Raw genomic sequence first — 16,848 nt, 5'->3', positions numbered from 1 at the left:
GTTTAATAAAAAAGAAGTTTGTCTATGAGATTGGTGATTGTATTTCAGTTCACTTTCATGCAAAAAGTTCCAGATATAGTCCCCCATTATACTTTCACTGTACTGTCCCTTGTAGCGCTTCTCGAAAGAGCTGACATCCTGGTGAAATCTTTCACCTTGTTCTTCTGAGTAGTCTCCCATGTTTTCTTTGAACTCATCAAGGTGGGCATTTCAGTGACATCCGGCAACCCATGCTCCGGTATGTGTCCACAAGTTCATCAATGATTTCCCCATAGTTCTCTGCCTTGTGGTTTCTGAGGAAACCTTTGACTACAGAAACAAAGCTTGTCCAATTGGCAATGCTCAACACCAGACAGCTTCTCAGGAAAGCCGTCGGAGTCAATAAGTCACTTCACCTGAGGGCCCACAAATACGCCTGCCTTGACCTTCACCTCCAACAACTTCAGGAACAGCTTCTGGATGTGCTTCAAGGCCTCACCCTCTGGATCCAGCTGTTTAACAAACTGCTTAATGAGGCCCAATTTGATGTTTAGGGATGATATCAGTATTTTCATTGGCTCCACCAGCAGTTCTTGCTTCACATTATGGGCCCCAACCTCATAGCCGGTCCTGAGAGGCCACTTCCTCTTTGCGTAGTGAAGGGCTGTATTTTGGCTATCCCAGAGGCACAGATAGCAAGGAAACTTGCTGAAGCCCCCCTGAAGCCCCAATAACCTCCCAGCTGAATTGTTTGTACTTCAGTGCACTTTGCAGGATTGTGACATTCTGGTACTCTTCTTTCATGTGCACTGAATGAGCCAGAGGAATCAAAGGCCACTGATTTGCGTTGTGCAGTAAAACAGCCTTCAGTCTTTTAGATGAACTGTCAATGAAGAGCTGCCAGTCAGACGTGTTGCAGGGAATGCCCACAGCATCAAAGAGTCCTCTGATGTCATGGCAGTAGCACAACCCATCTCTAAGAGTGAAGAACACTGAAAAGCTGTGATGCAGCTTCCTCTGGGAAGTAATTTGAATGCTGTCGTCCAGTAAGTCCCACTGCTTCAGTCTGGAAATGAACAGTTCGGTGCTGGACTTTGTCAAGCCCATTTCTCTTATGAAGTCATTGATGTCCTCTTGTTTGGGGTAGTAGGGGCACCATTCACCAGCCACCTGGCGTCGACAGCTCACAGCAGATGATGCACCTTGCTCCTCCTCAGAATCATCATAGCTTGCTTCTTCTGCTGGACAAGATTGATCTTTCAATGAAAGCTGTGGCACAGGTAGGTCCATTGTGTTATGGATAACAGGTGCAATAGATGACGGAATGTCAGGGTACTCCATGGGAGGCGCATTCTTCCCCTTCGTTTTGTTGGGTGCACCATACAGAAATAACAGTCTGTGAGATGATCTGAAGGCTCACGCCAGACACGGGGGATAGCAAAATGCACTGCCCTCTTCTCTCCTCTAAGTCAACCTTCAAGAGTGCAGCGGCAGTAGTCACAGGTGACATGTGGTGCCCAGCATTTGTCTTAGTCACTGACTGGTATTCCGAAGCAGGCATGATAGGCTTCCTTTGCATGGGTGCAACTGTCTAGGTAGGGTTTTTTAGCCCTCTTTGTGAAGAATCCTCCGCACATGTAGCAGAAGGAATTCATTGGGTACTGTATATACTCGTCTGTAGGTCGAAATCTTAAGGAATTTTTTTTAGGCCAAAACCTAGGGTTCGACACCCAAGTAATAATCTTGTTAGGTTGAAATCCAGACATGGCAAGAAAGGCTAGGAAGAACTCTTACCTTTTCTTTAGGTTCAGAAATCAAAATATTTACCTACTAGTTACTACCAGTAAACAATGGGAACATAAGATACACGGTACATACCAAAACGTGTGAAATTCCTTCTAGATTCAGTAACCCCATACTGTGGTTTTACCTGTTTGTTAAAATTCGTAGCACAGGCGAGCTTATTATATGATGTATACTATTATAGTACCCATAGTTGTTTAAAAAAAAAAATAATATGCTGTGATATTCTCAAATTTAAGTATTTTTTTAGTTTCGACCATGGGCGCAATATAGCAATAGAAAATTAATTATTAATTTTGTAAATTGAAATGTATCAACATAATATGCAATTTTGTGGATGGAAGTGAAAATAAAAAATACCTTGCTACAAGTAAATATGCTAATGAACGAAGTCAGTAGCATAGGATCAGGACGCCATCTTGTCTGTCAATTGACGGCCTTGGTACTTCCAACAGTACCTCGCCAGGTACATTTTCTTGAAGGAATGTTATGGAGCGGAGATATGCATTCCTTCAAGCCGCAAGAATTGTATACCCCGCAAGCTGAGAGAGTGGTTGAAAAGCCTGCCAACGTCTCTCAGAATGACGACAACGAGGACATTTAACTTGCAGGTAACGATTTATTAAACACAGGTTAGGTTAGACGAATTTATCATCCTTTCATTTCTTCGATGTCGACATCTATCATAACAAACATGCCGTACCATTCATCCGACACGACTTCGTTACTTACGAAATCTGTTTTAGCACCTTTTTTGTTTTTTATTTGCACTCACAAAATTGCATATTATGTTGATACATTATAATTTACAAAATATATAATTAATTTTTTATTGCTATATTGCGCCCATGGTCGAAACTAAAAATTTGCCCAAATTTAGCTTTCTATATGGTATATATCATTGTTACCATTACCAAAACAATGCATGGATCTCACCATCACGAAAACAAACTGTTCAGTTCAGTATTGCCAACTTGTTACAGTGACACATGGTATAATCCTAAATATTTTAACTAAAATCCACCAAAATCGTTTTCCATGCTGTCGTCATCTTCACCACCAAACAGCTCCTCCCACTCACTTCTGTGTAGAGTATCGTCATATGGATCAACTTCATCAGCCATAGGAACATCATCTTCCTCCTCCACATTATCATTAGCCTGATCAACCGCACAGTTGAGATTACAAGACTACTCTCAGACACTGTTGGTTATAATTGTTTCAAACAAAACGCTTAGTCAATTTATTCCGTATACCGTACATTACATGGTAATCTGTTCAAGTTTTTCACTCCGCTGAAATGGCAACTTCAGTGAAACTTGTTAAATCTTAAAATCAGTTAACTTGAAAAAAACATAAACCAAAATACATCAGAATTAATAAAGTGAAAAAACCATAATAATCAATTGCTGTACCAGGCAAGCCATGCCACTTCAAAGCATTAAGACAGTGACAGAGATCGACCTATAGACGAGTATATACGGTATTTGCAATCACAAGCTGCTATAACATTAACTTTGTCACACGTCAGTAAAAGTAAATGGATGAATTTAACACTAAATGGACATGATTCTTTTTATAACCTAAACTACTCTAACAACATATTGAGAAATACAAAAAATATTCAACTTGCCTTTAATCAAATAAAGTGATAAAACGAACTGCATGAGCTGCGATGAGCATACACTTCCACATCTACTGACGCACTGACTTATATTTTTCTTTGAAGCTCTGTTTTTCTGCTGTAGGAGTTGCCAATTCATGATATAAACTCCTTCAAATGTTACAGATTTGACAATATTGTCATTTAAGTGCTTGTTTCAGTAAATATGTAGTAAATTTTGAAGAGCTTACAGATCTGTCTCAAATGTCTATATAGGGTTGAACATAATATTTTTTCAACAAAATAGATCTACTGACAACAAACCCAAAGTTTAAAATCGGACAGTTATTTTCCAACAATTTGTGGCACCTTATCATAAGCTTTTTTCAGGTCTAGAAATGCACAATCAGCCCATCCATCTCTTTCTTGTATTACATCTATTAGCCTTGAATAGAAACACATTAAGTTTGTGATGCATGATCATTTTTGTCTAAATCCAAATTGCCTTAGATTTAGTACATTGTTTTTTCCAAATGCCTTACCCATCTAATTTTGATCATTCTTTCACAAATTTTAGCTATCATACTTGTAAGAGAGACCAGTCTATAGTAGGGTCTTCCTTGTTTCCCCCTTTATATATTGGCACTATATTTGCTCTTTTTCAATCTTCTGGAACTATTCCTTCTTTCAATGAACTGCTTATTAGACTATGTATTTTGTCTGTTAGTTCATTCCTGCATTCTCTCAAAATCCAGTTTGCCATTTCATCTGATCCATGCAATTTTCTGACATCGAGGTTACTCAAGTGATTCATTATTTCATTCCTTGTTACTTTATCTCTTCCTTATTTCTATACCTACTATTCTCTTGTATCCATTGCATCATTGTATGTTCTATAATCATATCAAGTAGTACATTTCCCCATAGGTCATCTCCACCCTTCACTGTCATCTCTCCCCAGCATATCTCTTTAAAATTAAAGTCACCCATTATAACTATTCTTCCTCCATCTTCCAGTATCTTATTTAGTGTTATCCTTGTGTCCTCTAACATATTTTTGTGTTCTTTCTCTTCCCACAAAGCCGTTTTATGAGTCACATAATATACTACAAACTTCCTGCTCTTCCCATCCTTGTCCTCTACTTTCATCATAATCATCTCTATTTTAATCTTTCCATATGTTACATTCCTCACATTTATATCCTTCTAAGGAACCTAACTCCACCCCCCTTGTTTTACCTCTCTCTTTCTTATCTGATAATTATATGCACCATGTCCTACACTGCTGGGTGGTAGTGGACCTTTCAATTTTGTCTCTGCAATTCCCATTGTGTCTGGTTCTTTTTCCTTCAAGTAATCATTCAGTTCATTCAAGCCTGTTATTAATCCATCTATATTTGTGTAAGACACTTAATTTTCTGCTAACTCCATCCTTTTTTCTGTTTCCCTTCCATTTTTCTCTGCTATGAATCATTTCCTTACTTTCATATCCACTACTCCCCAATAGAATTTCTCTTTGTCTGACTGTTCTGTTCTTGTTTTTTCCTTAGCTTCTATTTTTTTTTCTTCCTCTCCTCTTTATTCATCTCTCTTTTTATCCATACATGTTTATACAGATCACTTTTTGATAGTTTCACTGTTTTTTTATAAGATATTCTCTGCTGTCATTTGTGACCTGAATTTAACCTTAATTGGTCTGGTCTTATCTATTTTGTATTTCCCTAATCTATGTATTTCTTCAACTTCTTTCCATATTTCTTGTACATCTTCTTGAACTACTTTTAATAACTTGTTTACTCTTTCCTATTTGGATTATGCTTCTCTTCCATCCCTATTATAAATCATATATTTCTTTTTATCCACTAAGTCTCTTACTATATTCTCCTTCTCTCTCATCACTTTAATAACTGTGTCCTTAGTTTGTTCTTTCATCTGTTATTTTACTATATTTCTAAATTCAATTTTGTTGTTCTCTTGGAGTTTTCTCCAACCCTGTACCTCTTTTGATATGGACTCTTTATTCTCTTTATTATTCTTTAATTCCTCATTCACATCCCTTACTTCTTTTAACTGTCTTTTTAATTCTTCTATTTCTTTAGTGAGGTTTTGATTCTCCTTCTTGAATTCTTCCAGTTTATTAACTATGTGTAACTAGTGTTTATTAGTTTAACCTAACCTCCCATGCTTTGTTGATTATTTTTTTAGTTTCTCTAGAATTACTAGTCGGGGAGGTTGTCATCTCCTCATCTCTCATTAAATTCATAGAAATATTTATCTTCTCTCTCCATTGTGCTGCTATTATCTATATTTATACTTTTAATACCTCTGCTCCCCTGTTCTACCTCGTCTGTGTGATCTGCACACCTTTTGTTTACACCCCTTCTGACATCCGAGGCCTGTTCGTCCCGTTTCTGATTTTATTCCATTTTCCTCCATAATGTCTCCCCCTTCTCCTTTTTCTTCAACTGCCCACTACACCATGAGCTTTCCCCTTCCCTACTAATACAACACAGGTACTCCCTTGTTGCTGTAATCCAAGAAAATTGTGTTTCTTTCCAGAGTTCCAATCTTCGCCGTTAGTCCGACGTGTGTGTGTGAGATTATTATTATTATAGCAGTGTTAATGTTTCCTTTATTTATTTATTTATTTATTTATTGCTTTTTTCTTTTTTACAGGTGTGATAATACAGTTGAATATGATGGAATCATAACTGACCAGTAAGAGTTTTGCCCAAGTAGAATTAGGAAAGTAGTTTTTGGTATCCTGTAACGAATATACAATAGTTTTAGTAATTTTATGAATAGGTAATAACAATGGCTGATAATGGTTACAGTATGTGTGATGTCAATTTTGGTAGATACTTCAAGGTTATTACAAAAGTTGGCGAAAAATTACTAAAGGAAATCATAGTAGTAATGTTTTATAGAGTAAGTGTATGTTCAGATATATATCCTAGGAATTTGAAGGAACTTTTTTGTAATGTTTACAAGATGAGTTCAACAAATTATAATAGAGAATTTAACAAGGATGAAAGACCCAAATTGGAAGAAGATGTGGAGACCACAAATATAGATGTTACTCTTTGTGCTAAGGTGTTACGTAATTTAAAGATTCCCTGTCCAGCCCTTCAAACAAAGGTAAAAACTTTGAAGGATCAGAGGAACATAGTGTGTCATACAGATGTGGTAATGGATACTGCAAGGTTAATGGAGTCATTACAAGACATCAAAGACCTGTTTAAAGATATTCTCATTGTATTTGGGGATTTAATCAACGAAAATTTTGATGAGAAAATTGAAAGGTTCTTTGAGGAAGTTGATGCCATCCAGACTGGATGCATCCATGATGATTTTAGTTCATACATGAATGGACTACATAATTTTCGGAATGATCTGAAGGGAAAGACGATAACCAAAGGAAGACGAGAGTTGTTGGACTTGTATTCAAAATTTAACATTCTTAACCCCTGTTCATGGTTAAAGGATTCATTCTTTTCTTATTTTACAATAGACAAAATATATACTTCCCTTAAGACTGTGAGTAATACACAGATGTTTGTTGTTGAAGATCTATTAGAAGGCAGGACGTATAAAAGAATTTGTAATTTCAGTGATATACCAAATGTCATATGTATGGTGGGCCTTCCTGGGTCTGGTAAGACAGCATTGTGCCGCTATATTTTACAAGAATGGTGTAGAGGTTCATGTGTGATAAAGAATTTAAATTCACTTGATTTACTACTTTATGTTGAAATAAGACATATTTGTAGTAATAGCATGATCAGTTTTTTAAGAAATCAATTGTTGATAGAAACAAGCCAAGAATTCCAAGAAGATGATATAGTACCTATTCTACTGGAGACCAATATAATGATCATATTAGATGGCATGGATGAATCCACATTACAATCAAGGAAAGTGATTGAGGAATTTTTCATAACATTTGGAAGAGAAAGGATTTTGATCACCACACGACTAGAGTATATGGCTGATGTCAGAATTTTTGCAAATGATTCAAGTCTCAGTAATATATTTGTTGAAGTATGTGGGTTCACTCATGATTCTCAACAGGCTTTCATAAGGAAGGCTTTTCAAGCCATTGAACCAAATGAAGAAAAGTGTCAAGAGGAAATAGATAACTTATCAGATTATATTAAATCAACTGGTAAGAAACTTGGCACTTTGTTAGAACTGCCATTGAATGTGATGCTTCTTGTAATTCTGTGGAATGAGACAAGTGGGGGAATCAGTAGTGTAACAACATCCACACGTCTATATTATGAACTCTTCAATCTATGCAAAGCTAAACTGGTTACAAGGCTCAAGAAATGTGGGGCTGTATTTCAAGTCGAGAAGAGTGTCACACAATTCATGACATATTTAGGGGAAGTTGCCCTTGAAATGTTGCAGAGAGACAGGCTTGTCTTGGACAAGGAGTATGAGAAACAGTTGATGGAAAAATGTGATTTCCTTTCTATAGATAATATTCAAACATTGTCATCATTTCTTTCTTATGAGAGTCATGGACCTTTTGTAGTTGATCATAGATTTTCCTTCCTTCATAAGAGCCAGATGGAATATTTTGCAAGTTTATATATTGTAGACACTGTTTTCCCAAGTTATAGAAACAAATCTCGGAATAAGAGAGCTTCCATGGCAAAATACTTGAGAAGAATTGTGTGTTTCACACGGAGGGAAGAAAATGAGAAATTTGTTACTTCTTTGAATGCATGGACTGAAAATGGGCACAAAAAATATTTTAATACATGTATGTATGTAGTTGGTCAGTTAGTAATACAGAAAAGAATGACTGATAGAAGTGCAGAGATCATCGTTAAGTATTTCAAGAAAAATGTCAAAATTGATCGAGTTAACATCAGTATCTGGTGGCAGGTCTTATGGGAAGCTGAAAAAGACAAGTGCATGGGAAATGCACTCTCAGGCATGCATATACCAGGCGATATCATGTTTAGTGACTCATGCTTCGAGGGTAATGGTTCACCAGAACTACAGTTTATGTTGTCCACCAAACAGTGTCTACATATCATAATTGAATTAGTGTCCTCTGTATTCCCCAATGATGTAAGTGAGGTATCAGCAGATTTGAAACATATTAAGAAGAAATATCCTGGATTTGTTCAACTTTGTAGACATCTAAAGAAAGTGGAGCAAGAAGTTTCCCTCTACCTGCGTTATCACTATTATACTTGGGGTGACATGCTGCTCAATGACTGTATCCTCTCCACCCTTATGCCCAGAGACTCGCTGACATACTTCATGGGGCATCTTGGTAAGAATGGAGTCAGGCTTCTGTGGCACACTAAAATTCAAAACCTTTTTGTGAGGGTTAGTTCCCAGGAGGTGCTTAAGGAACTAGTGATTGCTCTAAACAAAGTCTCAGACTTGAAAGTTCTTGAACTCTGTCTGGATTTCGTCCTGACAGATATGGATCTTCCCGTCATTACACACGCATGCAAAATGTCAGTGAAAATGCGAAATATAACAGATGATATGGTACCTTTAGTCATCAAAGTTCTGATATCTCTTGGGAAAACGTATGACCATGTGGATTTGGTGGCATCCAAACTAACAGCAGATGGAGGAGACCAGCTATTGGGGCAGCTCCTTGCAAATGAAATCAATATTGGTACAGCCATAATTATCAGAACAAGGCATTGCCCAGTGTATGATAATATTGAGGTTTTGGAGACTGCATTGAATTGTCGTATTGACTGGCTGTGGTGATACATAAATAACTACAATATAGTCAATACATTAGATAGGTGATGTCATACTGGCTTGTAAAAGCCAAAACAGTATAGTACACTGTAATGCAATACAGTTTCTTTGCTGTGAAACTCATTAATATATGACTCGATTCAGTAAAAGTCTAACAAGAACAATCAAAGACTGATAGAACAGCACTAATCAAGCTGTATACATTGCTACTCTGATAAGGATAGAAAGAATACATGGTACTGTATAGGTATAGCTTGGTATCAGTTGATAAAAGTTTTAGGTAGGTTGAATAGAAATTATGCAAGTTGTTCATATTAGGCCTAAATGTCCTAACAGAAAATTTCTTGTGGATCTTTCATATAATTGAATGTGATGAGGACCTTTATATACTCTGAAAGCTTATGATAAAAGTAACAAGTTAATGTGAAACGTGTGCTTGAATATTGTGAAAGTTTATCATTATAAAAGTATAAAAGAACAGAAGTGACAATTGAAAGACTGGTCATTGTGAATTTGTGTGATGAAGGTCTTTAATCCCCTTTATTTTAGTGAGGTTTCCAAAGCTGAATAAGGGTATTTGGCAATAGGTGATGACAGAAACAGTGATACAACAGAGACAGTCCCAGAGAGATTTTTGGAAGGTTTTGAGGACCATTGCCGGCCTCTGTGGAGCTGTGGGGTTTTGACCAGTGAAACTCAAGGCAACAATTGATTGATTGATCAAGTTGAATTTAAGAATTGTGCATGAATGATCAAAAAGTAATTTTTTTTCAAAATTATAGAGTATGTAGAATCTATTTTTGATGCTTTGTTTTGTTATAAAGAATTTAGTAAAAAGATATTGTTCATTGTATTTTTTAGTGAAAGTACATGATTTTAAGTCTGAATATTGTTAATCACTTATGTATTTTTATGTTCAAGAAAACAATGCTCACTTTTTATGCTCCAGTTATAGTACAATACAGTATATTTCAATAAGTTATAACTTAATGATATATGTTGTGTACAGCCATCATGGAAAATTTGGGGGCAAATCAACATGAGACAAATGTAGACATAGACATTTAGATAGTTCATGACATACCTTATTTACCAAGTGGTTTTCCTTTAAGCTTGATTACCTTCTCCAAATGTGCTGGGATGCATCTTGCCAGTATTTCTATGTGCTGGGAATAATAATATCCCAAATATCCTGTATTTCTATTTTTAGCTTTGCTACATTCCAAATGTCATGGTCCTGAAGCTGTTTTTAATGATGTTCCACACATGCTCTATTTAGATCTGGTGAATTCCCAGGCCACTTTTTGAAGTAATCTACACCACAGTCCTCTAACCACTTGGTAATAGATTGAGCTGTGTGAGCAGGAGCTCCGTCCTGCATAAATCAGCTAGCATTACACTTTCAAAACTTTCAGGCAGATTAACACACAATAACTCAAAATTACTGTGCTGATTTACACTTGTTTTGCTTCTGCCAGTAGTTGTTATGGACTAATTTACTATTGCTTCTATCATTGTGGACAATCTTGTGCCACTGTCATGTGTTGTCTTATATTTTGCATATAGTCAAAGGTATAGTTTTGTTGATAGTACTGTTTTCAGTAGGAAGTTGTGGAGAGATGATAGAGGTATTTGCCCAGGGTCTGGTGTAGAGTCCTTCCTGTTTGAGGAGGTAAATGTTTGTCAGTGAATTCTTGTGTGGAGCAGTGGGTAACATTCCTGCCTTAGAATGCAGAAGCCTGGGGTTTGATCTCCAGTAAGTGCAAAAAAAAAAGTATTTTTATGGCTTTCCAACCCCTCTCCACAATGGTGGACATCAAAGGTGTGGTAGATCAGTGTTGCATATATATGCTATTACCTAATCCGTATGATCGAACTAATTACACTGGTTTCAGACTTCATTCACAACCACAGCCATTCTAACACAGCAAAAAACACTTCACATGCACTTCTCACCATACATACAACCTTACCAAGTAGGATTAAGCCACCGTGAGGTACAGGGGCAGCATGTCCCTTAGCAAGCCTCAGTGGAGATCCATTTCAGCTGTGTCAATAATGGACGGAATAACTTCAAACATTCAAATATTCATGATAATGCAAAGGAAGGAAGGAAGGATGAGAATTAGTTTTTTGACTGATTAGTTAAGACTGAAATACATGTGTTTACCAAGGGCTTTTTCCCCTTTACAAAGGAGGTAGTCAAAGGCATAAATCCACTCCCACCCATTTCATCCCCACATACTCCACTCCCATTCACCACCTCTCCCTCCTGCTTTTCTTGGCTCCCCTGGATTTCTGGTCATCCCTGCATCTCGCCCAAAAAATAAGGATGCAATAGTTTACACAAAGATAAATATGAAAATAAACCATGTCAAATATATTTTATCTGTTAAAATTTTTATTTGATGTCTATATTGTAGAAATTTGTTAGGGAAAACTGAGTAAGAGATGTATACAAAAAATACTATATTAGAATTTGCAATCAAATATTTTTCACCTCTGAAGATGTCTGTTTGATATTTGTAATGTTTAAAAATTTGTTAGGGGAGACTGGATAAAAGAGTTTATACAGAAATTTATTCTAAAATTAATTTACCTGTGAAGATATGTATTTGATATTTATAATAGTTTTTTAGTTAGTTAAGGTTTATTCAACAACAATTTATACATACATATATACAAAATTTTTACAAAATGACTTGCTGAAAAGGGAGAGCGTGAAGCAAAACTTATGGGGAATTGCTCTCCCTTTAAGGAAAGAATTATTTTTATTTTATTTATTTATTTTTATTACATGTTAGTATGATACATACACATATACATATATACGCATATATATACACATACATATATACACACATATATACATACACATATATACACAAACACATACATACATATATATATATATATATATACAAACGCTCCTCAACTTACGTTTTAGTTGCGTTCCGAACAGCCGAACGTAACGTGAAAATGAACGTAAGTTGTTACTGTACGTTCCAGTAATGTATGACCGTTCATACTGTACTATACATCCATAAATTCTATTACCATATCTTATAAAACACCCCTGAATCATTAATTATAAACATAACACTGTAAAATAGTATTTATTTCAAATAAATTCAAGCAACATAAAGTAAAATAGTGCAGGAGAAGGAGGAGGAGGAGGCAAAGCACGTTCAGTATGTCGTTTGTGCCATGTAAACAAAGTACGCAGCGTCATGCGTAAGTATTGTTTGAACGTCACGTACTACAGAGAGCGCGAAACTAAAAAATTCACTCAATTTTTTTTTTTTTTTTTTTTACAATTTTTTTAGTCAGTTCAAACGTAAAATTGGAAAAACATAAAACGAATGAACGTAAGTAGAGGAGCGTCTGTATTAATATTAGAAATTTGTTAGAGAACACTGGATAAAAGATTGTTTATACAGACGCTCCTCAATTTACGTTTTAGTTACGTTCCGAATGGCCAAACGTAAGTTGAAAATGAACGTAAGTTGTTACTGTACTATACATTCGTAAATTCTATTACCGTATCTTATAAAACACCCCTAAATCATTAATTATACACATAACATTGTAAAATAATAACATCAATTTCAAATAAATTAAATTCAAGCAACATAAATTGAGATGGTGGAGGAGGAGGCAAGGCACGTTCATGCTGTCATTTGTGCCATGAGAGCGCACTAAACTAAAAAAATTCACTCAAAAACATTTTTTTTACAATTTATTTTTTGCGGTCAGTTCAAACGTAAAATCGAAAAAACATAAAACGAATGAATGTAAGTAGAGGAGCGTCTGTACAATTTTTTTTCTATTAATTTCCAATCGAGTATATTTTACCTATGAAGATATGTACTTAATATTTGTAATGTTAGAAATTTGTTAGAACAAAAATTCATTTTAGAATTAATTTCCAGTTAAATATTTTTTTACATATGAAGATGTGTATTTGATGTATATAGTGTGACTGTTATATGGATAAAAGATTTATACTTTTTTTTTTCTACCAATTTCCAATCAAGTATATTTTACCTATGAAGATATGTACTTGATATTTGTAATGTTAGAAATTTGTTAGAGAAGATTTGATAAAAGTTTGTTAAAAAAAAATTCATTTTAGAATTTCCAGATAAATATTTTTTACATATGAAGATGTGTATTTGATATATATATATATAGCGTGACTCTTATATGTATTTTATTTGAAACCTACTGTCATATAAAAGTACACTAAGTACAGGTTGTCCCTAAATTCTGGACACTTAGGCATTCCCTTGGTTGTCTTGTGTCATAATTTTCATCAAGTTCTTGTACTTCAACATAGCTAAAAAGAAAAAAAAATCTACATTAGTTATAAATAAAAAAATAATAAGGTCTAGTCAATGAAGAGACCATTTCACATTAGTTATAAATGGCAATATCTCATGTGTCCAGACTTTAAGGTGTGCCTTCTTGGCAATGCAAGTGATGCAGAAATGTATAAGCTTTAAATGTAATGTTTGCAGGCATACAGTTATTTTGAAGATGAGCAAGTTCTTGTGCTTCACCATAGATTAAAAAAAAAAAAAGAGAGAGAGAGGATTAAGGTCTGGTCAATGAAGAGACCATTCTACATTAGTTATAAATATCAATATTTCATGTGTCCAGACTTTAAGGTGTGCCTTCTTGGCAATGCAAGTGATGCAGAAATGTATAACCTTTAAATTTAATGTTTGCAGGCATACAGTTTTCTCTGATTAAAATTGTGCCATTAGCTAGAACATAATTATAAAGGGACAGTCATGAATACAAAGGGGGCTCCAGTCACAGTCATCCTAAAAATTTATGTCCAGGTGGGTGAGCCTCCCCCCCCCCCCAAAAAAAAAAAATATATATATATACATATGTATATATATATATATATATATATATATATATATATATTAGGGAATCGGCAGAGAAAGTTGGAAGTACAAAAAGTATTAGAGAATTTTCCAAAGCTAAAAATGACCTAATCAAAAGAAGGACCATGCAGATTAAAAGCTGGGGAGACAAAATAGAGAGAATAGAACTAAAGCTATAAAGAAAAGGCAGAGATCAGAGAAAAGAAGAGAAACATGAATGAAATAGAGGAAACTATTCGGAAATGCAAAAGTATTAAAGGGACCAATGCAGACATACTTTAGGAAGGCAGCAAATTATTTTTTTGAAAGAAATGGAGAAATTGTTATATGCAGAGACAATGGTAAAAAGAGTAGAAGAATTTTACCAAGAGCTTAACTCGTCAAAGACCATAGTTGAGTCAGTAAATTCATCTGTAGAGATTAGTAGTGTACCAGAGATAAAAAAGGAAGAAGTAGAATTTGCTCTAAAAGATGTGAAATGAGGAAAAGCACCTGAGAAATATGGTATATTAATAGATCTGTTGAAAGATGCAGGGAAAGATGTTCATATTAAGTTAGCTCAGTTGTACACCCAGTGCTTACATCACCAAAGCATTCCTGAATCCTGGTGCAATGTTATAGTGATTTTGCCTCATAAAAAAAGACCAGATGGACCTTAGTAACAATTGACTGATTAGCTTGCTATCAAATGCATATAAAGTATTCTCCAAGATCCTTACAAATAGACTGTCAAGTTTTAGATGGAAATCAACCAAGAGAACAGGCAGGCTTTAGGAGTGGATATTAGACTCTAGACCATTTGCAGGTGGTGAACCATCTAATTGAGAAAACCACAGAATTCAATATACCTCTCTGTTTAGCTTTTGTTGATTATAAGAAGGCCTTTGACTTGGTAGAACAAATAGCAATACTAAACTTGCTACACAAGCAGGGTACAAACAAACAGATTGTGAAAGTTTTAGAAAAGATTTATATGAAAGGTACTGCTATAATTTACCTACATAGATAGACAGAAAAGATCAAGATCGAGAAAGAAGTACAGCAAGGTGATACAATTTCACCCAAATCATTTGAGCTTGTTTGGGAGGTTTTCAGAAGGTTGAGTTGGGAAAAGAAAGGTTTGAAGATTAATGGCGAATATTTGAACCACCTAAGATTTGCAGGTGACATTATTCTTATTTCAGAAAGAGTAAAAGACTTGCAAGATATGCTAAGTGATCTCAACAAGGAAAGTCTCAAAGTAAGTTTAAAAATAAATAAAAGTAAAACCAAATGTTCAACATGAAAGTTCAAAGTAAAGCTATTATAATCGATAGAATCTTGAAGTTGAAGAGTATGATTATTTAGGCTAGATGGTGAAAGATCATGATAATGAAATAAAAAGACTCATTACAATTGGTTGGAAATTGTTTGGTAAGTATAATAAAATCCTGAGAGGCTCTCTACCTTTATGTTTGAAATGTAAATTTTACAGTCGATGCACTCTGCCAGCAATAATCTATGGGTGTAAGACTTGGAAACTGACAAAGGCAATGGAAACAAAACTAAGGACTGCACAGAGGAGAATAGAGAGATCAATGATGGGAATAACGTTGAGAGACCAAAAGAGAGCAAGGTGGGTGAGAGAGAAGACTAGAGTGAAAGATATTGTGGCAGGTAAGTTAGTGTGAACGACTGATGAGTGATGGAACAAGTGTGTTACTGAGTGGATACCACAAGATGGGAAGCGTGGAAGACGGAGACCAGACAGAAGGTGGAGAGAAGAGATTGAGAATTTTGCAGGAGTGACGTGGCAGAGGTTGGCGCTTTTGTGTAAATCATGGGATGCTATGAAGGAGGCTTTCATTCAGCAGTGGATTCAGGATGGTTGATTTTATATATATATAATATATCCAGTGAGACCTGGGGTTTCCCTCTGTCTTATTGTTTTAGGCAGGGGGTTAATAACCTTTCACATGTGACATAAGGAATATTAGAGAAAATACTGAAAATTAATAATAGTATATTACAAAGATATGTAATCTCAGACCAAATCACATTGCCATGTCATCTGTGTTTCTGGATGAAGTATTGACTTTGGGCTTGGCAAAACCAGCTTCTTGGTGAAACTAGGAAACCTTTTTGAATTTTTTTTGACATCCCTGCATCAAGCAAGTGCCCACTTCCTCACAACCCCCTAGGGCCCAGTACTTTGACGTGGTGGGGGGCTTGCATGTTGCGAGGAAGGACTGAGCTGTGCCAGCCAGGTCCAACCATGCTGGAGAGGTCAATCCTGAGCTTCCAGACTAAAACTGTGCCAGACATAAATTGATGACCCCAGCCTGATCTTGATTATGGACTAGACTATTCTCTGGATTCAACACTCTCACCCCATGACAGTTGTTAGAGAGTGAGATATTAGGGGTAACAAATAGATAGGGGACCCCCCCCCCCTCATTACCCAGTGAACTCCCCTATCCCTTTCCTTCTTATTCGCTACCCTACTCTCCTTTTCTCAGCTTTTTCTTTTACTATTCGAGAGGTTCTGGCAGTTAAAGGTTTCTCTAAAACCCCACCACAAACCAGCTGGATGATGGGATATACCACGAAGTCCCTACTCATTGCGAGGGGCAAAACCCCGTATGCTGGTGGAGGAGGGGCAGAGGGGCTACCTTCGACTGCTGACTCTCTATCCATCTTCCAGTGTACACAGGGAGTAGCAATGCCGGCTCCATACTCTATGGAACAAAACTAAAGGACAAATTGGGTTGTGAAAGCTTGTACTCGTGACCGAGACCCCCTGTTTGTAAATAGTTGTATTCTGGATCCTTCCGACTCTGCAGAGAC

At 36.0% G+C, this 16,848-nt stretch overlaps 1 protein-coding gene across 1 annotated transcript; it reads left to right on the top strand.

Annotated features, from left to right (window-relative positions):
* The first annotated feature begins 5,533 nt into the window (after positions 1 to 5,533).
* On the top strand, positions 5,534 to 13,316 carry LOC143025501 (uncharacterized). Its single transcript, XM_076185260.1, has one exon. The coding sequence runs from the start codon at positions 6,200 to 6,202 to the stop codon at positions 9,128 to 9,130; it is 2,931 nt and encodes a 976-aa protein (XP_076041375.1). The 5' UTR covers positions 5,534 to 6,199; the 3' UTR covers positions 9,131 to 13,316.
* The last annotated feature ends 3,532 nt before the right edge of the window (positions 13,317 to 16,848 follow it).

This window comes from Oratosquilla oratoria, chromosome 5 (assembly GCF_046742065.1).
Source record: "Oratosquilla oratoria isolate Oo_2021 chromosome 5, ASM4674206v1, whole genome shotgun sequence".
NCBI classification, from domain to species: domain Eukaryota; kingdom Metazoa; phylum Arthropoda; class Malacostraca; order Stomatopoda; family Squillidae; genus Oratosquilla; species Oratosquilla oratoria.
Note: the sequence above shows the minus strand (reverse complement) of the source record. Positions and strands in the feature narration are given on the sequence as shown.